Source organism: Cherax quadricarinatus, chromosome 46, assembly GCF_038502225.1.
Source record: "Cherax quadricarinatus isolate ZL_2023a chromosome 46, ASM3850222v1, whole genome shotgun sequence".
Lineage (NCBI taxonomy): Eukaryota > Metazoa > Arthropoda > Malacostraca > Decapoda > Parastacidae > Cherax > Cherax quadricarinatus.
The window spans coordinates 18556436-18579710 of record NC_091337.1 but is presented as its reverse complement, the minus strand read 5'-3'; the positions used below and the strand labels follow the sequence as shown (position 1 = coordinate 18579710).

The following is a 23275-nucleotide window of genomic DNA, read 5'->3' as shown; positions in this document are numbered from 1 at the left end:
TTCAGCCGCTTTGTGGTCCGAACTGGCAGCCTCACCATGCCTTATCACACTATGTATGCCACCACGCTTCTTAAATCTCTCAAACCAACCTTTGCTGGCCTTAAATTCACTCACATCATCACTAGTTGCAGGCCTTTTTTTAATTAAATCCTCATGCAACTTCCTAGCCTTTTCGCTTATGATCACTTGAGAAACGCTATCTCCTGCTATCTGTTTTTCATTTATCCACACCAATAAGAGTCTCTCAACATCTTCCATCACTTGCGATCTCTGTTTCGAAAACACAGTTAAACCTTTGGCAAGAACAGCTTCCTTGATTGCCTTTCTGTTGCCCACAATAGTAGAGATGGTTGATTTGGGTTTCTTGTACAACCTGACCAGGTCGGTGATACGCACTCCACTTTCATACTTATCAATGATCTCTTTCTTCATCTCTATTGGAATTCTAACCCTTATTGCTGTAGGGTTGGAACTAGAAGCTTTCTTGGGGCCCATGGTCACTTATTTTCCAGATAAAGCACCGAAAACACTGTAATAATACGAAATATTCCGATTGTATGCTTGAATGTTACCGCGGAGGCTGGCTGGTAAACAATGCCACCGGCGGAACATATGAGGCTGGCTCAGGCCGCACATTGGACGCGTCTCGGACGAAGGGCGCTGAGCGGGTTTTTGGGCGGTATGCGAGGCAAAATTTTAGCGATCAAAGCGTCCGGTATGCGGATTGTCCGTTATGCAAGGCGTCCGGTATGCGGGGGTCCACTGTATTTCTGAGGGCAATGTGTGGTGTGAATATAATGCAGAGAATTCGTAGTTTGGAAGTTAGGAGGAGGTGCGGGATTACCAAAACTGTTGTCCAGAGGGCCGAGGAAGGGTTGTTGAGGTGGTTCGGACATGTAGAGAGCATTGAGCGAAACAGAATGACTTCAAGAGTGTATCAGTCTGTAGTGGAAGGAAGGCGGGGTAGGGGTCGGCCTAGGAAAGGTTGGAGGGAGGGGGTAAAGGTTTTGTGTGCGAGGGGCTGGGACTTCCAGCGGGCATGCGTGAGCATGTTTGATAGGAGTGAATGGAGACAAATGGTTTTTAATACTTGATGTGCTGTTGGAGTGTGAGCAAAGTAACATTTATGAAGGGATTCAGGGAAACTGGCAGGCTGGACTTGAGTCCTGGAGATGGGAAGTACAGTGTCTGCACTCTGAAGGAGGGGTGTTAATGTTGCAGTTTAAAAACTGTAGTGTAAACCACCCTTCTGGCAAGACAGTGATGGAGTGAATGATGGTGAAAGTTTTTCTTTTTCGGGCCACCCTGCCTTGGTGGGAATCGGCCAGTGTGTTAATAAAAAAATAAATAAAAAATGTTACGTAAAGTGTTTATTATATAATTTTGAAAACATATCATAGATGGATTAATGAAAATGTGCATATTAACATAATATACAACATTTAATGAGACTTTGTGATTATTATCATTACTAATTAGCGTCTCGAGACATAAGACACTTATTGATTTTAATGTGTTCCTGCATGCCAACACAGTGTGTAAGTTTATTTAGGTACATGTATACACAAGTATAATTATCAGAGTATATATAAAAATATGAAATAACTTTTAAAAACACTTGAAATTTTGGAGTTTTCAGACATAATGGAGAGACATGGTGCTTACTGAGCTCACGGAGAATGTAAACAAGTCGGGTGGAGCCAGGTGACCGTATTAGAAAGTCAGGTGGGGGGAGCCTTATAGCAAGTTTTGGTCATAATTTGAAATGTCCCCGGTATTCAATGGCATCGGTATTCGATAAATCCAGTATTCGATGCATTGTATTGCAAAAATTTTGCCTCGGTATCTGATCGAAAACCTGGTATTTGATGCGATTCGTACGAGACGTGTCCACGTGTGGCCTGAACTGCCCCGTGTGTGCCAGTGTTTACAAGCCAGCCAGTGTGCACGCATCTAAGGATACATTCGGTACATTCCATATTATCCATATTATCACTGTTTTTGGTGCTTGTTTCTGCAAAATAAGTCACCATGGGCCCCAAGAAAATTTCTAGTGCCAACCCTTCGAGAAAAAAAGGTGCTAATGACTATTGAAATGAAGAAAGAGATAATTGCAAAGTACGAAAGTGGAGTGCGTGTGTCGGAGCTGGTCAGGTTGTATAGTAAACCCCAATCAACCATCTCTACTATAGTGACCAGGAAAATGGCAATCAAGGAAGCTGTTCTTGCAAAAGGTGCAACTGTGATTATGAAACAGCGACCGCAAGTGTTAGAAAATGTTGAGAGACTGTTATTGGTGTGGATAAATAAAAAATAGATAGCAGGAGATAGCATCTCTAAAGCGATCATTTGTGAAAAGGCTAGGCAGTTGCATGACGATTTGGTGAAGAAATTGTCTGCAACTAGTGCTGATGTGAGTGAATTTAAGGCCAGCAAAGGTTGGTTTGAAAGTTTTAAGAATCATAGTAGCATACATAGTGTGATTAGGCATGGTGAGGCTGCCAGTTCGGACCAAAAAGCAGCTGAAAAATATGTGAAGGAATTCAAGGATTACATAGACAGTGAAGACTTGAAACCTGAACTCCCAGAGTGTTCAGGAAAAACAATGTCCTCACGGCTAATTTGTGTGTGCTGTGGAGGGCAAACAGTAAGGCATGGGTCACTAGGGACTTTTTCTATGACTGGTTACACCATGCATTCACCCCCACTGTGAAAAATTACCTAATTGAAAAGAAATTAGACCTTAAGTGCCTCCTGGTATTAGACAATGCCCCTGGTCATCCTACAGACTTGGCAGAGCGACTTTCTGGGGACATGAGCTTCATTAAGGTCAAGTTTTTGCCTCCTAATACCACTCCTCTCCTGCAGCCCATGGACCAGCAGGTCATTTCCAACTTCAAGAAACTGTACACAAAAGCTATGTTTCAAAAGTGCTTTGTAGTGACCACAGAAACTCAACTGACTCTAAAAGAGTTTTGGAAGGATCACTTTAATATCCTCAATTGTATAAACCTTATAGGTATGGCTTGGGAGAGAGTGACTAAGAGGACCTTGAACTCTGCTTGGAAAAAACTGTGGCCAGAATGTGTAGACAAAAGGGATTTTGAAAGGTTTGAGGCTAACCCTGAGAAGCCTATGCCAGTTGAGGAATCCATTGGGGAAGTCCTTGGTTGGAGGTTATTGGGGAGGATGTGGAAGAGTTGGTGGAGGAGGACAATGAAGAACTAACCACTGATGAGCTGCTAGATCATCTTCAACAGCAAGAGGCCAGACCTGAGGAAACTGCTTCGGAGGAGGGAATAGAGAAATGGAAGAAGTTGCCTACTTCAAAGATTAGGGAAATGTGTGCAATGTGGCTTAAAGTGCAAACCTTTTTTGATGACAATCACCCTAACACAGCTATTGCAAGCCGTGCTGGTGACTATTACACTGACAATGTTGTGAAACACTTTAGGAATGTCATAAAGGAACGGGAGGTACAGGCCACTATGGACAGATATATTGTGCAACAGAAGTCCAGTGACTCTCAAGCTGGTCCTAGTGGCATTAAAAGAAGAAGGGAAGTAACCCTGGAAAAGGACTTGCTACCTCAAGTCCTAATGGAAGGGGATTCTCCTAATCAGTAACACCTTTCCCGTCCTCCCATCCCATCAATCATCACCAGATCTTCATTAAAGGTAAGTGTCAATTATTCTATTGTTATTGTAATTATTCAATTGCATTAAACTTAATATTTCATGTGGTAAAAAAAAATTTTTTCATACTTTTGGGTGTCTTGCACGGATTAATTTGATTTCCATTATTTCTTATGAGGAAAATTGATAAGCTTTTTGATATTTTTGGTATTCGATGAGCTCTCAGGAACAGATTAATATCGAATACCGGGGGGGACAAAAGAGATTGTAAAAATATAGGGGAATAAGTTTACTGAGTATACCAGGTAAAGTGTACGGTAAGGTTATTATTGAAAGAATTAGAAATAAAACAGATTGCAGATGAGCAAGGAGGCTTTAGAGTGAGTAGGGGATGTGTAGATCAAGTGTTTATATTGAAGCATATATGTGAATAGTATTTAAAGGTAGAGAAGTTTTCATTGCATTTATGGATTTAGAAAAGGCATATGATAGAGTGGATAGGGGAGCAATGTGGCAGATTTTGTAAATGTATGCAATAAGTAGTAAGCTACTAAATGCTGTAAACAGATTTTATGAGAATAGTGAGGCTCAGGTTAAGGTGTGTAGGAGAGAAGGAGATTACTTCTCGGTAAAAGTAGGTTTAGACAGGGATGTGTAATGTCACCATGGTTGTTTAATATATATATATATATATATATATATATATATATATATATATATATATATATATATATATATATATATATATATATAGATGGAGTTGTAAAAGAGGTAATTGCTAGGGTGTTCGGGAGAGGGGCGGGATTAAATTATGGGGGATCAAATACAAAATGGGACTTGACACAGTTACTTTTTGCTGATGATACTGTGCTATTGGGAGATTCTAAAGTTGTAAAGGTTAGTGAATGAGTTTCGGAGGGTATGTGAAGGTAGAAAGTTGAAAGCGAATACAGATAAGAGTAAGGTGATGAGGATATCAAACGATTTAGAAAAAGAAAAATTGGATATCACATGGGAGAGAGGGAGTATGGAAGAAGTGAATGTTTTCAGGTATTTGGGTGCTGACTTGTCAGCAGATGGGTTTATGAAAGATGAGGTTAACCACAGAATTGATGAAGGAAAAAAGGTGAGTGGTGCATTGAGGTGTCTGTACAGACAAAAAAAAACGTTATCCATGGAGGCAAAAATGGGAATGTACGAAAGTATAGTGGTACCAACACTCTTATATGGGTGTGAAGCTTGGGTTGTAAATGCTGCGGTGAGAAGGCGGCTGGGGGCAGTGAAGATGTCCTGTCTAAGGGCAATGTGTGGTGTAAACAGTATGCAGAAATTCGGAGTGTGAAAATTAAGAGGAGGTGTGGAGTTACTAAAAGTATTAGTCAGAGGGCTGAAGAGGGGTTGAGGTGGTTTGGTCATTTAGAAAGAATGGAACAAAGTAGAATGACTTAGAGAGCGTATAAATCTGTAGGGGTAGGAAGGCGGGGTAGGGGGTTGTCCTCGAAAAGGTTGGAGGGAGGGGGTAAAGGAGGTTTAGAAGGGCGAGGGGCGAAAATGCGTGAGCATGTTAGATAGAAGTGAATGGAGATGAATGGTTTTTGGGACCTGACAAGCTGTTGGAGTGTGAGCAGGGTAATATTTTGTGAAGGAATTCAGAGAAACCGGTTAGCAGGACTTGAGTCCAGGAAATGGGAAGTACAATGAAGGCACTTTAAAGGAGGGGTTTCGGATATTGGCAGTTTGGAGGGACTTCTAAATTGTCCTGTCTGAGCACCTCTGGAAAGGCAGTGATTATGTATGAGCGATGGTGAAAGTGTTGAATGATGAAACCTCCAAACTGCCAATATCCCAAACCTCTCCTTTAAAGTGCAGGCATTGTACTGTATTATGTTCTATATTATATATTCATTATATATTCTAATTATATACAGTGGACCCTCAACCAGCGATATTAATCCGTTCCTGAGAGCTCATCGTTAGTCAAAATTATCATTAGTCAAGTTAATTTTCCCCATAAGAAATAATGGAAATCAAATTAATCCGTGCAAGACACCCAAAAGTATTGAAAAAAAAAATTTTTACCACATGAAATATTAATTTTAATACACACAAACTGAAGATTACATGCACAGTTACATGACACTTACCTTTATTGAAGATCTGGTGATGACTGATGGGATGGGAGGAGGGGAGAGCGTTGATCTTCTTAGTGTTTAGAAGGGGAATCCCCTTCCATTAGCACTTGAGACAGCAAGTCTTTTTCTTGGGTTACTTCCCTTGTTCTTTTAACCCTTTGACTGTTTCAGGCCCCTCTCTGAAACTGTCATTCTATGTCGCTCAATTTTTGAAAAAAAAAAAAATTATGTTTTCTTATGAAATGATAGAGAATCTTTTCCCGATGGTAATGACACCAAAAGTTCGAAATTTGGTCGAAAACTCATGGAATTATGCTCCCGCGAATTTAGCGGTCTCAGCGACATATGCGTATCGGCGATTTCGCCGAATTTGAGCCCTATTTTCAGCCAATTCCATTGTTCCAGTTGACCAAACTCATAGCTATTTCTTTAGAACTCCATTTTATCTATCAGCTGAGTACAAGAAACCTCCCATTTACTAATTTGGACTACCCAATATGGTGGTCAGAAATTGGCAATTTGGCCAATTTCACGCAAACTAAAAAAGATGCCAATTTCAAAATAGGGTCCAGAATAAACAAGGTAGACATTCGTGGCACTAAAATAACATATGCTCTGTTCATTAGTCACATCTCTAGGCCCCTCTTATATTATTATTGCTTTCTATTTTGATTTTTTATTCATGCAAAAAAATACAAAATTTACTGTTATGCAGACTACTGCATTATTGTAAAAATGGTATAAATAATATCAGTGCACTAGTGAAAGAATATTAGACTCCCCAGTTGACATGTATTGGACATGTGGTGTGATTTATTTACTCCTGAACATTGGTAAAAATCGAACATTTCTGCTACTTTGAGCTCAGTTTCAAGGTCGTTTTCATCGTCAAAGTAATGAAAATCATCTCTATTTCTGTAATATGTTTTCCATTTTATCACCTAAGACTATGAAAACGCGAATACAACGATAAATACTATACGAAAATACACCTCAAATTCGGCGTTTTATTCCAAAAAAACGATCAATTTTTTTTTTCTCATTACGCAATGTGTGCTGCAGGATTTTTTTTATGTGGTGCACACTGACCACACAGACCCATTATCTCACATGTGGGCCTACCAGCTTTCTCCCGCTTGATTTGAAGCCACTAGAATTATTGAGTATATATACGTCAGAAACATTGGCTCGTAAGACGTATTTATACGTCGAAAACAGTCAAAGGGTTAATGCCACTAGGACCAGCTTCAGAGTCACCTCTCGTTCCTTTATGACTTTCCTAAAGTGGTTCACAACATTGTCAGTGTACAGGTTGCCAACACGGCTTGCAGTAGCTGTGTCAGGGTGATTTTCATCAAAAAAGGTTTGCACTTCAATCCACTTTGCACACATTTCCTTTATCTTAGAAGTAGGCAACTTCTTCAATTTCTCTCTCCCCTCCTCCGAAGCAGTTTCCTCAGGTCTGCCCTCTTGCTGTTCAAGATGATCTAGCAGCTCATCAGTGGTTAGTTCTTCACTGTCCTCCACCACCAACTCTTCCACATCCTCCCCACTAACCTCCAACCCCAAGGACTTCCCCAATGCCACAATGGATTCCTCAACTGGCATAGGATTCTCAGGGTTAGCCTCAAACCCTTCAAAATCCCTTTTGTCTACACATTCTGGCCACAGTTTTTTCCAAGCAGAGTTCAATGTCCTCTTAGTCACTTCCTCCCAAGCCTTACCTATAATGTTTACACAATTGAGGATGGTAAAATGATCTTTCCAAAACTCTCTTAGAGTCAGTTGAGTTTCTGAGGTCATTACAAAGCACCTTTCAAACATAGCTTTTGTGTACAGTTTCTTGAAGTTGGAAATAACCTGCTGGTCCATGGGCTGCAGGAGAGGAGTGGTATTAGGAGGCAAAAACTTCACCTTAATGAAGCTCATGTCCCTAGAAAGTCGCTCTGCCAAGTCTGAAGGATGACCAGGAGCATTGTCTAATACCAGGAGGCACTTAAGGTCTAATTTCTTTTCAATTAGGTAATTTTTCACATTGGGGGCAAATGCATGGTGTAACCAGTCATAGAAAAAGTCCCTAGTGACCCATGCCTTACTGTTTGCCCTTCACAGCACACACAAATTAACCTTGAGGACATTGTTTTTCCTGAACACTCTGGGAGTTTCAGAGTGATACACCAATAAAGGCTTCACTTTGCAATCACCACTATCATTGGCACACATCAACAGAGTAAGCCTGTCTTTCATAGGCTTATGTCCTGGGAGTGCCTTTTCCTCCTGAGTAATGTAGGTCCTGCTTGGCATTTTCTTCCAAAACAGGCCTGTTTTGTCACAATTAAACACTTGTTCAGGTTTCAGTCCTTCACTGTCTATGTACTCCTTGAAGTCCTGCACGTATTTTTCAGCCGATTTGTGGTCCGAACTGGCAGCCTCACCGTGCCTTATCACACTATGAATGCCACTACGCTTCTTAAATCTCTCAAACCAACCTTTGCTGGCCTTAAATTCACTCACATCACTAGTTGCTGGCATTTTTGTAATTTGTAATGCAACTTCCTAGCCTTTTCACATATGATCGCTTGAAAGATGCTGTCTCCTGCTATCTGTTTCTCGTTTATCCACACCAATAAGAGTCTCTCAACATCTTCTATCACTTGCGATCTCTGTTTCGAAAACATAGTTGCACCTTTGGCAAGAACAGCTTCCTTGATTGCCGTTTTCTTGCCCACAATAGTAGCGATGGTTGATTGGGGTTTATTATACAACCTGACCAGCTCAGAGACACGCACTCCACTTTCATACTTAGCAATGATCTCTTTCTTCATCTCCATAGTAATTCTCACCCTTTTTGCTGTAGGGTTGGCACTAGAAGCTTTCTTGGGGCCCATGGTGACTTATTTTGCAGGTGCACTCACTGCAAAGGCTGTGATAATATGAAATGTTCCAGTTGTTGTATGTTTGGAAGCGACCGCGGTGACTGGCTGGCTTGTAAACACTGGCACCCAAGGGACAAGTGATGCGCGCTCAGGCCAAAGTGGACGCTTATGGTACGGAATGAATAGTGCTGGTCGGGTTTTTAAGCGCTAGTTGAGGCAAAATTTTTGCTTTAAAATGTATCGCTAGTCAGATTTATCGTGAATCGATGCCATCGCTGGTCGCGGGTCCACTGTATTCTTTAATTTATTCTGTTTTGTCTGGATCTTTGTCTCAAGTACAGGTACTCCTCACTTAATAACCGAGTTCTGTTCCTATGACTAGGTCATTAAGTAAATCGGTCGATAAGCGAGGAGCTGCCCCCTTAATGATATTTCAAGCATATTGTACTGGTAGTGGGTTTGTGTCACCATTCTTTAGATATTGTTTTAATGTTACCTTTGCACCATTTATAAATTTTTTAGTGTATTTTAAAATGTTTATACAGTAGTGTACTGTATACTGTAATAATAGAATAGAGGAAATCAGCTCTAATATACATTACGTAGGTTTGCATACTGTAAATAGATGTAAATACAGCTGTTCGTAAGTCAGCATGGTCATTAAACAGGCAGATCGTTAAGTAAGGAGTGTCTGTGCATTATTCATGTTATATAGGTTTGTCTAGTAGGCCTACAAAATATGAGATTATTTATGCTGAATAATAGTATTTTGCTAAATAGTCTTCATTTCTTTGTGTACATTTCTGTAACTGGGTGACAGGAGCAGAGACTTAAACGTAAATATCCTCATTATTTCCTCCTATTTACAGGAAGTTGAGGAAGAGAGGCTGAATGTTTCAGTTGGTCACCACCTACAAGACACATTGCAAGTTTGTCAGGATGAATTTAAGAAGCAGGAAGGCAAGTCATTGGAAGAGGAAAGTTGTCAAGAAGATTTGCTTGGCTCTCAGAAGTGTCTACACTCAGGGTATGAGTCTCACTCTTTGTCATATCTTAAAAAGTATTACACACAAAAGAAAAGAAGAGAGCTGATCAAAATATGTAAACTGAAAACCACTGTAATGTCTCAGAAGAATACTATTCGAACTTTATGGAAGAAGTTAAGATTTGAAAGGAAGAGAAATGTGATGTTATGTGAGGAACTTGCAAAAAGTAGAAGTGCTGAAGGCACTGATAATTTTGAAGATTCTAAATTTAATGGGGTAGATAAAAAGGTTCGGTTAAGTTCTAATAAAGAATCCACTAGACTAATGAGAAAAAGAAGTAATACTTGTGAAACTTTATCCTTAAGTAATAAGAGAAGATATGCAGAAAAGATGAAAGATTTACTAAACAGAGAATATACAGATACTTATATTTCAAAGAATATTGGTAATGGAAAAAGAACTCATTCAACACTAATTGGTAGTACTAGTTCTTGTACTTCAGAGAGTGAACTTCGATGTCTTATCCAGGAATTCATGATGCGTGACGATGTATCCCAAGTGAGTAGTAAGAAAACTTCACTTTTCGGTGAGACAAGCCCTTTACGTTATAGACTTCATTATCTTACAGTGCTTCATAAACGTTTCATGGCTGACTGCTTTAAAGGTTGTTCTTTCAAGACATTTTGTAATTACATTCCATGCAATGTATTAAAGTGCAAGGCAGAAGAGATTGATTCTTGTTTATGCATTACATGTCAGAATCCTGAATTAAAAATAGAGAGCATGGTGAAGAGAAGATTATTAAGTATCACCACAGATATTGAGGAAATTATTAATGATGAAGGTGCTTATGAGTTATTCATCTCGAACTTAAAATCCTTAAGGTCACGTAATGCTCTTTTAACTTATTCAGTTTGGACTGTAGATGCTTGTGGAAATGGCCCACCCATTCCTCAGAAAAGAACAGTAACACATCCTTTGAGTGAAGTAACTTCATTGTTGGAAAATGAACTGCATTCCCTAATGGATCACATGAAGCGTACATATCAGCAGTATGAGGCTGCTTATGAAGCTAAGTGTGAGGCAGATTACTCATTATACCATGCTGTTATTCAGACTGACTGGGCCCCTTTAATCATTTTACATTCTGTTGGTGAAAATGGTATACCAGAACCTCAAAGGGTTATTAGCCTTCAGTGTGGCTATATGTGGTCAAAGACAGAATCAACTGGATTTGTAGCCTTGTCTGATTCAAGAGACAGAACATCTGCAGCAGTTTGTGCGAGTTTGGATAAGGTTCTTAACAAATTAATCAATTATGGAATGAAAACGATTTTTTTTTTTAACACATCGGCCATTTCCCACCAAGGCAGGGTGACCCAAAAAGAGAGAAAAATACTTTCATCATCATTCAGCACTTTCACCATCACTTGTACATAATCACTGTTTTTGCAGAGGCGCTCAGATATGACAGTTTAGAAATCCCTCCAAACTGCCAGTATCCCAAACCCCTCCTTTAAAGTGCAGGCATTATACTTCCCATTTCCAGGACTCAAGTCCGGCTAACTGGTTTCCCTGAATCCCTTTACAAAATATTACCCTGCTCACACTCCAACAGCTTGTCAGGTCCCAAAAACCATTCATCTCCATTCACTCCTATCTAACACGCTCACGCATGCTTGCTGGAAGTCCAAGCCCCTTGCCCACAAAACCTCTTTACCCCCTACCTCCAACCTTTTTGAGGACGACCCCTACCCCGCCTTCCTTTCCCTACAGATTTATATGCTGTCCAAGTCATTCTACTTTGTCCCATTCTTTCTAAATGACCAAACCACCTCAACAACTCCTCTTCAGCCCTCTGACTAATACTTTTAGTAACTCCACACCTCCTCCTAATTTCCACACTCCAAATTCTCTGCCTAATATTTACACCACATATTGCCCTTAGACAGGACATCTCCACTGCCTCTAGCTGCCTCCTCGCTGCAGCATTTACAACCCAAGCTTCACACCCATATAAGAGTGTTGGTACCACTAGAGTTTCGTACATTCCCTTCTTTGCCTCCATGGATAACGTGTTTTGTCTCCATAGATACCTCAGTGCACCACTGGTGCTTTACACTACAGTTTTTAAACTGCAACATTAACACCCCTCCTTCAGAGTGCAGGCACTGTACTTCCCATCTCCAGGACTCAAGTCCGGCCTGCCGGTTTCCCTGAATCCCTTCATAAATGTTACTTTGCTCACACTCCAACAGCACGTCAAGTATTAAAAACCATTTGTCTCCATTCACTCCTATCAAACACGCTCACGCATGCCTGCTGGAAGTCCAAGCCCCTCGCACACAAAACCTCCTTTACCCCCTCCCTCCAACCCTTCCTAGGCCGACCCCTACCCCGCCTTCCTTCCACTACAGACTATACTCTGATAATTATACTTATGTGTACCTGTACCTAAGTAAACTTACTGTGCTGGCATGCAGGTACACATTAAAATCACTAAGAGTGTCTTATGTCTTGAGGATGCCATATTAATAATGATAATAATAATAGTCAATTTGAGGCACATTAAATGTCATATATTACATTAATATACTCATTTTCATTAATCCATCTATGATATTTTTTTCAAAATTATATAATAAGCACACTACATAACATATAAACATGACAAATACACCCCACAGTAAAATAAATTAACATAAATATGAGATGTTTCTCCAATCATCATGTCAGAGTGTCAGAAAGAATAACATTTTCTATAGTTCAACACCAAAGTAAATGTGTACACAATAATATTACTGGGGTAACTGTAGAAAATTATTCCTTTCATATGCCTCCACTCAGAGCATCATTTCTTCTAAAAATGGTGTGACATGAGAATGGGAGTGTTGCTCTTTATTTATTCTACTTTACCAATGTGGAGACAACTTGTACACAGTGTAAGGTGTTTGTATTATGGTATAAGATTCACAGACATGGGAATAAACGTGTATTAACCAAAACCAGATACGCTTACACCCCACCCCACCCCCACCGTTGGAGGGGTCGGGGTGGCCTGGCTGGCAACCATACCTACCACACCTGATTTCTTACAATACATACTACTCATCTTACCCTATATTAAGACTACAAATATTTTAAGATACAGTGGAACCTCGGTTTTCCTTTGCCCTGGTTTTCATCAAATTCGGTTTTTGACGACTTTTTTAGTGAAAATTTTGTCCCAGTTTTCGTTCATCACCTCGGTTTTCATTGAATTCACAGTGGTTTGCCATACCAAACGTGTGTGCCTGCCTGTGCCTACACAAAATGCCCCATGTTTTCTGAGTCAGTCTGGCTTTGTTTCTCATCGAGTGAGCATTACCCTGCATGTTCACCCGAAACATTTCGTAATCATTGTTTTTTGTGCTTGTTTATTGAGTGCGACTGCTAAATAAGCCACCATGGGGCCAGAGAAAGTTCCAAGTGCCAGTCCTTTGATAAAGAAGGTGAGAAACACAATAGAATTCAAGAAAGAGCTCGTAGCAAAGTACGAAAGTGGAATGAGTTGCAAAGTTTCGTGGAGAAATATCACTACCACCCTCTACAAAGGTAGAGGGTGGTAGTGGTTATGGTAGAGGGTGGTAGTGATGGTGGTAGATGGTGGTAGTGTTGGTGGGATGGGGTGGTAGTGTTGGTGGGAGGGGGGTGGTAGTGTTGGTGGTAGTGGGTGGTAGTGATTGTGGTAGGGGGTGGTAGTCATGGTTGTAGAGGGTGGTAGTGATGGTGGTAGAGGGTGGTAGTGATGGTGGTAGAGGGTGGTAGTGATGGTGGTAGAGATAACATCTCCTCCCTCTCCCCTCCTCACTGTCTTCCATACACCAACAAGAGTCTTCAATAAAGGTAAAAGTGATGTTACATGTTCATTTATCCATTTCATGTTCATTTATCCATTTCATGTTCATTTATCCATTTCATTAGTCTGTTATATTTATTTCTCATTGTTGTCTGTTTGTAAAACTATAGTTATACTCTATAAAATGTAGTTTTTGTTAATACTTTTGGGTGTCCGGAACAGACTAATTGGATTTACATTATTTCTTATGAGAAATGTTGCTTCAGTCTTCGTCAAATTCAGTTTTCATCAGACTTTCTGGAACGAATTAATGATGAAAACCAAGGTTCCACTGTAAGTAATGAGTGAACTGTATATCCATTTCATCGCTCTGGGGCGCTTTAACCCGTAAACGGTCCAAGCAGACCTACGTTTACATGCGTAGTGCAACAAAAGTAGATCTACGTTTTTTTACGTATTTTCAAATATAACAAAAAAAAAATAGATCAAAGTTTTTTTTACACGTTTTCAAATGTAAAAAAAAAGATCTATTTTTTTACGTACTTTCAAATGTTGAAAAAAACGTATATGTATATACGTTTGGACTGTTTACGGGTTAAGTGTCGTAGTGTATTACTTGTGGGTGGGGTGGGGGTTGCCTGGCCTGGCTACCATATCTACCACACCTGATTTCTTACAATAAATATTACTCATCTCACCCTACATTAAGATTACAAATATTTTGAGGTAAATAATGAGTGTACTATATGTGTATTTTACTTTTTTATTGTTTTTAATGCCTAGTTCTATTGCTAGCTTAATATATGTTAGTGTAACCTTGTTATCGGCATTTATATGCATTTATAAGTGGAAAAAAAGAGCGTTCCACTTTACGGTGATTTCCTCTTTACAGCAGTAGCTTGGAAACTAACCTGCCATATAAGTGGGACCCTACTGTAATCGCCCTCTCTCCTACACACCCTAACCTGAGCCTCACTATCCTCATAAAAACTCTTTACAGCATTTAGTAACTTACTACCTATTTCATACACTTGCAACATCTGCCACATTGCTTCCCTATCCACTCTATCATATGCCTTTTCTAAATCTATAAATGCAGTGAAAACTTCCCTAACTTTATCTAAATATTTTTTATTATTATTAACACATTGGCCATTTCTCACCAAAGCAGGGTGGCCCGAAAAAGAAAAACTTCCATCACCATTTACTCCATCACTGTCTTGCCAGAGATGTGCTTACACTACAGTTATAAAACTACAACATTAACACCCCTCCTTCAGAGTGCCGGCACTGTACTTCCCGTCTCCAGGAATCAAGTCCGGCCTGCCAGTTTCCCCGAATCCCTTCATAAGTGTTACCTTGCTTACACTCCAACAGCACATCAAATCCTAAAGACCATTTGTCTCCATTTGCTCCTATCTAACACCCTCACACACACTTGCTGGAAACCCCTTTCACACTAAACCTCCTTTACCCCTTACTCCAACCTTTCCTAGGCCGGCTCCTACCTCACCTTCCCTCCACTACAGATTTATACACTCTCGAAGTCATTCTATTTTGTTCCTTCCTCTTTACATATCCAAACCATCTCAGTAACCCCTCCTCAGCCCTCTGGATAATAGTTTTGGTAATCCCGCACCTCCTCCTAATCTCCAAATTACGAATTCTCTGCATTATATTCACACCACACATTACTCTCAGACATGACATCTCCACTGCCTCCAGCTTTCTCCTTGTTGCAACATTCACCACCCATGCCTCGCACCCATACAAGAGCATTGGTATAACCATATTCTCATACATTCCCCTCTTTGCTTTCATGGATAAAGCTCTCTGTCTCCACAGACTCCTCAGTGCACCACTCACCTTTTTCCCCCTATGATTCACCTCATCTTTCATAGACCCATCTGCTGACACATCCAGCAGATGGGTCTATGCTTCAGTGTAAACACTTGATCTACACATCCCCTACTCACTCTAAAGCCTCCTTGCTCATCTGCAATCCTGCTCTCAGTCTTACCTCTAATTCTTTCAATAATAACCCTGCCATACACTTTACCTGGTATACTCAGTAAACTTATTCCCCAATAATTTTTACAATCTCTTTTGTCCCCCTTCTCTTCACATAAAGGAACTATACACGCTCTCTGCCAACCCCTAGGTACCTTCCCCTCTCATACATTTATTAAACAAAAATACCAACCACTCCAGAACCATATCTCATCCCCTGCTTTTAACATTTCTGCCGTTATTTCATCAGTTCCTGCTGCTTTACCCCCTTTCATTCTACCCAGTGCCTAACACATCCCCTCCACACTCACATCCAGCTCTTCTTCACTGCTAAAAGATGTTATACCTTCCTGGCCAGTGCATGAAATTGCTGCCTTCCTCTCTTCATCAACATTTAACAGTTCCTTAAATTATTCCTGCCATCTTCCCAGTACCTCCAACTCTCCATTTACTAACTTTCCTATTCTGTTTTTTAACTCAAATCCATTTGTTCCCTAGGCTTTCTTAACCTATTTGTATCGAAATTTTTCCTTATTCTCAGGAAAATTTGTTGACAGTTCCTCACCCACTTATCATTTGCTCTCCTTTTGCACTCCCTCACCACTCTCTTCACCTCAAGTTTCCTGTCCATATTCTCCACCCTTCTTATAGCACTTCTTTGTAAAAACCTCTCATGAGTGACCTTTTTCTCTTTTGTCACACCCTTTACCTCCATATGTATACACATGGATGACAAGATTTAGTAGTTGAATTCCTGATATAAAAAAATTAACTTTCTTCAAACTTATGCATTTGCTAAACTGGCTTTTGTAATGGTATATACAGTAGGGCCCCGCTTTTCGGCGTTTCACCTTACGGCGTTTCGCTAGTACAGCGATCTCAAATTATGACCAAAACTTTCTATACGGCAAATGGTTTTCAAATATGGCACGTGCCACCCGGTTTGTTTACATTCTCCATGAGCACATCTCTCTATTATGTAATAATAATCACTCTTGGGCACATTAAATGTCTAATTTTACGTCAGTATAGACATTTTCGTTAATCCATCTATATTTTCTTCAAAATTATATAAGAAGCACATTACATAGCATATAAACATGCTGTTTATATACTATGGAGGTGTGGTTGCCGGGTGGCGGGAAAACATTATGTAATACTAATAATAATCACTCTTGGGCACATTAATGTCTTATTTTATGTTAATATAGACATTTTCGTTAATCCATCTATGATATTTTCTTCAAAAATATATAAGAAACACATTGCATAGCATATAAACATTTTATATTTACATACTATGGAGATGTGGTAGCCAGGCGGAGGGAAAACATTACATCACTCCCCTTAATACATAACGCTTTTGTTTACAATCCTCGGCATGAATTATTCATTACTTCTCCCTTTGGTAGTTGTTTGGTATTTTCTAACAACTACCTAAAGGTAGTTGTTAAAAATGATTAAACTCAGTGAATATGGTATGTCGATGGTAATAATATGGCTCTGGGCCACATTAAATATCGTGTAGCTATGTAGGTATGTATAGGTATGTAGCCCAGGTGGACCACATACCTACATTATTATTATAACTGATAATTATATGTATGTGTACCTGTACCTGAGGATGCCTTCACCCAGGGCGTCATTTCTTCTAAAAATTGTGTTACATGAGAATGGGAGTGTTTCTGTTTATTTATTCTACTGTATCAATGTGGAGACAACTTGTACACAATGTAAAGTGGCGAAAACCAGACGTGTTCGCCTGGTTTGTTTACATTACGTGTGGGTGGGGTGGGCAGGGCTGACCTGGCTGGCTACCATACCTCCCAGACCTGGCTTCCTACAAATTAAGCTCACCTCTCACCCTACAGTAAGACTTCAAATATTTTAAGGTAAGTAACAGGTGTACTGTATGTGTATTTTACTTTTTATTGTTTTTAATGCCTAGTTCTATTGCTAACGTAATATATGTTAGTGTAAACTTGTTACCTGGCATTTATATGCATTATAAGTGGAAAAAACGGTGTTCTGCTTTCCAGCGATGTCTGCTTTCCGGCAGTATCCTAGAACCTAACCTGCCATATAAGTGGGGCCCCTACTGTATATAAATATGTCATAATAACTGTTTCACAAGCATCTGTAGTTGTTGTTGTGGCAAGGGAAGTAACATAAATTTGGAGATGCATAGAGAATTACTCTTATTTGAATTTTTTAAGACTTTTGTGATGCATTTACACTTCTGAAAATAATTTTTGATATTCACTTGGTCATAAAGGCTATGAATGCAAAACACTTGAATTTTGTGTCTTGTATGTAAATAAGTCAGTGCTGCACTAGAACATTTATTATGGAACTGTTTTGCTTTTTGCAAGCTTTGTCACTGCAATGCAGAGTCTGGGAACAACAGTGTGTATAGGTGGGACAAGGTCAAGTGTAGTGCATGTGGATGGTCATGGCCTTATAAATATTATTGGAAGAGCATTAATGTAAATATGTAAGTACAATATTCCCAGAAAGTTTTTTGCTAATGTACCTGATGTATACATGGCAGTTTATTCTTTCTTGTAACACTGTAGGATAGGCTTAAATATTTGGTAAAATTGATGAGCGTGTTTAGAATAAGGCTTGTTTAAAATAATGCTTCCAGGGTCAGCATTCTTTAAACTATATTATACGAATAATATACGTGACTGTTATATAACGGTTTCTTATTATATGGATCATTCAGGTTGCCTGGCATTTTATATTTAAGGCAGAATGGCACAGTTTTCATAGTACATTATGTAATTACAGGTGAAATGTATAATTTGTACCACATTGAATATAGTCAGTTGTCTTTAAGAATTTTCCTGTTGACCTAAGTTCATTAAGGAACAGTTGTTTTTTCAGATAACATATCTTGTATATTTTCTATGTGCAATATATAATAGTACACATTTCCAAGAAATTTGATAAATCTGTTCTTAATTTGACTTTAAAATTCAAAGCAAGTACAGAATCTTTAAATACTCATATTTCCCCAGGTGCATATCTATTTAGCTGGTGTATTATTTTAGGTAAAGTGGTACACACACAATGAAGTGAAGACTGTACAGTGTTGAGCATGCATGGAATGTTAGAAATATTAATTTGTGAAAATTTTATATAGAAGCAGTACTCATGTATTTATTTGGCATTGGATATCATTCCTTGCCAGGCATTTAGTACAGAAATGTTACTTGCCCTGTGACATTCTCTGGTTAGTTTAGGGAGACTACTCATTGAGTGAAGCACTCTGGTTGGTTGGCAGATGACTTGTGAAACTAAATGGTTGAGGTAGATTGACCTGTTAAATGAAGCTCTGTCTAGGTGAAATAAATGAAGTTAAGTTTGGTTAGCCAGGTTGTGATGGCTATGTTTACCTGCAGGCTGGATTGCAGAGGCAGATGAATCCTCAAAACCAGTTACAGTATGAACAGGCATGGCCAGAAAAATAATGTGAAGGGTTATGAGAGAACTAGAAACAAGAAATACTATGAAGATTGAGACACTTATGCAACATATGGGAATCATTATTGAGGAAACGTTTCGCCACACAGTGGCTTCATCAGTCCAATACAAAGAGGAAGGCGTAAGTAGAGGAGGAGTATGAGGTAATCAGTCCCTCAGCCTGGAGTCGATGTGTTCAGTCCATCAATCTTGTAGAATGGACTGAACACATCGACTCCAGGCTGAGGGACTGATTACCTCATACTCCTCCTCTACTTATGCCTTCCTCTTTGTATTGGACTGATGAAGCCACTGTGTGGCGAAACGTTTCCTGAATAAAGATTCCCATATGCTGCATAAGTGTCTCAATCTTCAACTTGTCGGTTTTTCAAACCATTCATCACAAGAAATACTATGTCAGTGATAGTGTTTTCAGTGCATTTGCATTTTCGTCTGCCTGTTATGTATTCAACGAATACAGAAGAGGCAGGAATATGAGATATCTGAGCTAAAAAATACAGGTCACCCTCACATTATGAACATTTGCTTTGTTCAAATTCACATTATGCATTATTCTCTTTTTATTGGTAATAATGTATACAAGATTTACAGCCACCACATGTGATCGGCAAAGTTTGCAAAGCACGTTGAAGATTTTTATGCCTAAATAAGTATTATGGGTCTGATTGAGCCAAGGCCTGCAACACATCTACAACATTAAATGAGGGACATCTGTATACAGAGATCATTTATTATTGCAGATTCAGTAGAACATTTACACTTATTCAACTGCATCAACTAGCACTCATTGGAAGTGAGATGAGAGAAATCTCTTTCAGTCTATACCTGGAAGATGTAAGAAGCTAGGGGCCCTTTATTTGTACATGCATGTGTTACATTGTACATAAATTTTTAAGTATGTATTACATTGTACATTAATTTGTAAGCATGTATTACATTGTACATTAATTTGCAAACATGTTTTATTGTGCATTAATTTACAAGCATGTGCTACCGTAGTGTACTAGGAGTATCAAGTGTGTAGTGTAGCTAGTGTGAATGATGGGTGTAATTCAGGTGTAATTTAATGAATAATTTATAGGCATACATTACTGTAGTGTACCAGGAGTATCAGGTATGTAGCGTAGATACAGTGTGATGGGTGTAAATCAGGTGTAATTTAATGAAATACTGAAGCAAGTAGCTTGTTCTGAAATTGCTGCAGTGTTACAGTCAGGGAACCTGTTATGCTATTCTGTTTCCAAAGGTTTATGTGGACTGGCAATGGGTCCCAAACAAGTGAACAGTATGTTAAAGACAATGTAATACATATGTTGTGTATATGACACATTCCATTATGTAGGTGTCCCATGAATATTAGGCTCAAATGATAGCAAGTTTTACTGTGATATTATTTATTATCATTGCAACTCAGCTAAGAAGTAAAATAATTATTTTTGTATATGAATTTTAAATAACAATGTACTGTAAAAATAACTGATGTATTATTTAATTTTCATCCAAGTTCCCAAAATACATTAAGCTTCAGCCTGTACATTATTTTTCTTTGTAAAGGTAAGCTTAACAAATCATGCCTTTGAAGTAACCCTTGGATAAGGTGCAGTATAAAATACCCAAGACCTGTTAATGTGCTATATTGGTGTGGTGTTGGAATCTGTACATAAATGTTGGTTGAGCAGCAACTGAGGCTACTCACATAAGAATCTTCCATACTTGCTGTGGCTGAGTTGGGAACATTTAGAGTAAGGATACCAGTCTAGGTCCCAGTTCTTCATAATTAACTTGTTTGGTACATGATATGGCCAGATTCCTAATTCATTTTATATCCCATTATTTTACTAAAGTCTTCTGCATGAGTAAAATCTTACTCTAGTGTTACCAAAGTATTAAGATTGCATCGTAAGTAGGAATCATTATTTTCACACGATTTCCACCACTATTATTTTTTTTAACACGCTGGCTATCTCCCACTGAGGCAGGATAACCCAAAAAAGAAACACTTTCTCCATCATTCACACATAATCACTGTCTTTGCAGAAGTGCCCAGATATGACAGTTTAGATGTCCCTCCAAACAGCCAATATCCCAAAACCTTTCCTTTACAGTGCAGGCATTATACTTCCCACCTCCAGGGCTCAAGTCTGGCTAACCGGTTTCCCTGAATCCCTTCATAAAATATTACCCTGCTCACACTTTAACAGCTTGTCAGGTCCCAAAAACCATTCGTCTCCAATCACTCTTATCTAACACGCTCACACATGCCTGCTGCATATCCAGGCCCCTTGCACATAAAACCTCTTTTATCCTCTCCCTCCATCCTTTCCTAGGATGACTCCTACTCCTCCACTCCACTACAGATTTATATACCCTACAAGTCATTCTATTTTACTCCATCCTCTCTAAATGACCAAACCACTTCAATAACCCCTCTTCAGCCCTCTGAATAATACTTTTTATAACTCCACACCTCCTCCTCCTCCTCCTAATGTCCACACTACGAATTCTCTGCATAATATTTACACCACACATCGCCCTTAGACACAACATCTCCACTGTCTCCAGCCTCCTCCTCGCTGCAGCAATTACAACCCAGGCTTCACACCCATATAAGGGTGTTGGTACCACTATACTTTCATACATTTCCTTCTTTGCCTCCATGGATAACTTTTTTGTCTCCACAAACACCTCAGTGCACCACTCACCTTTTTTTTCTTCATCAGTTCTATAGTTAATCTTGTCCTTCATAAACCCATTTGCTGACATATCTACTCCCAAATATCTGAACACATTCACTTCTTCCATACTCCCTCCCTCCTATGTGATATCCAATTTTTCTTTGTTTAACTCGTTTGATACCCTCGTCACCTTACTCTTATCTGTGTTCACTTTCAACTTTCTTTTCACACCCTCCCAAACTCATTCACAAACCTTTGCAACTTTTCTTTAGAATCTCCCAGAAGCCCAGTATCATCAGCAAAAAGTAACTGTAACTCCCATTTTGTATTTGATTCCCCATGATTTAATCCCACCCCTCTCTCCAACACACTAGCATTTTCTTCTTTTACAGCTCCATCTATAAATATGTTAAACAACCATGGTGACATTACACACCCCTGTCTAAAGCCTACTTTTGTTGAAAAGTAATCTCCCTCTCTCCTACATACCTTAACCTGAGCCTCACTGCCCTCATAAAACTCTTTACAGCATTTAGTAATTTATTACCTATTCCATACACTTGCAACATCTATCACATTGCTCCCCTAGCCACCCTATCATATGTCTTTTCTAAATCCATAATTGCAATGAAAACATCCCTACCTTTATCTAGATATTGTTCACTTATATGCTTCAATGTAAACACTTGATCTACACATCCCCTACCCATTATTCTAAAGCCTCCTTGTTCATCTGCAGTCCTGCTGTCTGTCTTGCCTCTAATTCTTTTGGTAATAACGATACTATACACTTGATATACTCAGTAACTTTTTTTTTTAATACGACAGCCGTTTCCCATTGAGGCAGGGTGACACAAAAAGAAAAAAAAACTTTCATCATCATTCAACACTCACCATCATTCATACATAATCACTGTCTTTGCAGAGGCGCTCAGCTACGACAGTTTAGGTGTCACTCAAAACCACCAGTATCCCAAACCCCTCCTTCACAGTGCAGGCATTGTACTTCCCACCTCCAGATCTCGAGTCCAGCTAACCGGTTTCCCTGAATCCCTTCACGAAATATTATTCTACTCACACTCCAACAGCTTGTCAAGTCCCAAAAACCATTCATCTCGATTCACTCTTATCTAACATGCTCACACATGCTTGCTGGAAGTCCAAGCCCCTTGCCCACAAAACCTCCTTTACCCCATCCCTCCAACCTTTCCTAGGATGACCTCTACCCCGCCTTCCTTCCCCTACAGATTTATACGCTCTCCAAGTCATTCTACTTTGTTCCATCCTCTGGAAATGACCAAACCACCTCAGCAACCCGTCTTCAGCCTTCTTGACTAAAACTTTTAGTAACTCCACACCTCCTCCTAATTTCCACAATACGAATTCTCTGCATAACATTTACACCACACATTGCTCTTAGACATAACATCTCCATTGCCTCCAGCCTTCTCCTTGCTGCAGCATTTACAACCCATGCTTCACCCCCACTTAAGAGTGTTGGTATCACTGTACTCTCGTTCATTCCCTTCTTTGCTTCCATGGATAATGTTTTTTGTCACCACAGATACCTCAAAGCACTACTCGCCTTTTTTTCCTTCATCAGTTCTGTGGTTAACTTCATCCTTCATAAACCC

The 23275-nt window shown here is 39.4% G+C and overlaps 1 protein-coding gene across 1 annotated transcript in view; it reads left to right on the top strand.

Annotated features, from left to right (window-relative positions):
- The window catches only part of LOC128696719 (mucin-4-like), a 47935-nt gene that overhangs the window by 21798 nt on the left and 2862 nt on the right, over nucleotides 1–23275 (top strand). Inside the window, exon 6 of the mRNA XM_070094409.1 lies at nucleotides 9513–10998. Coding sequence (XP_069950510.1) covers nucleotides 9513–10998 — 1486 coding nt within the window. The remainder of the gene's footprint in view (nucleotides 1–9512; nucleotides 10999–23275) is intronic.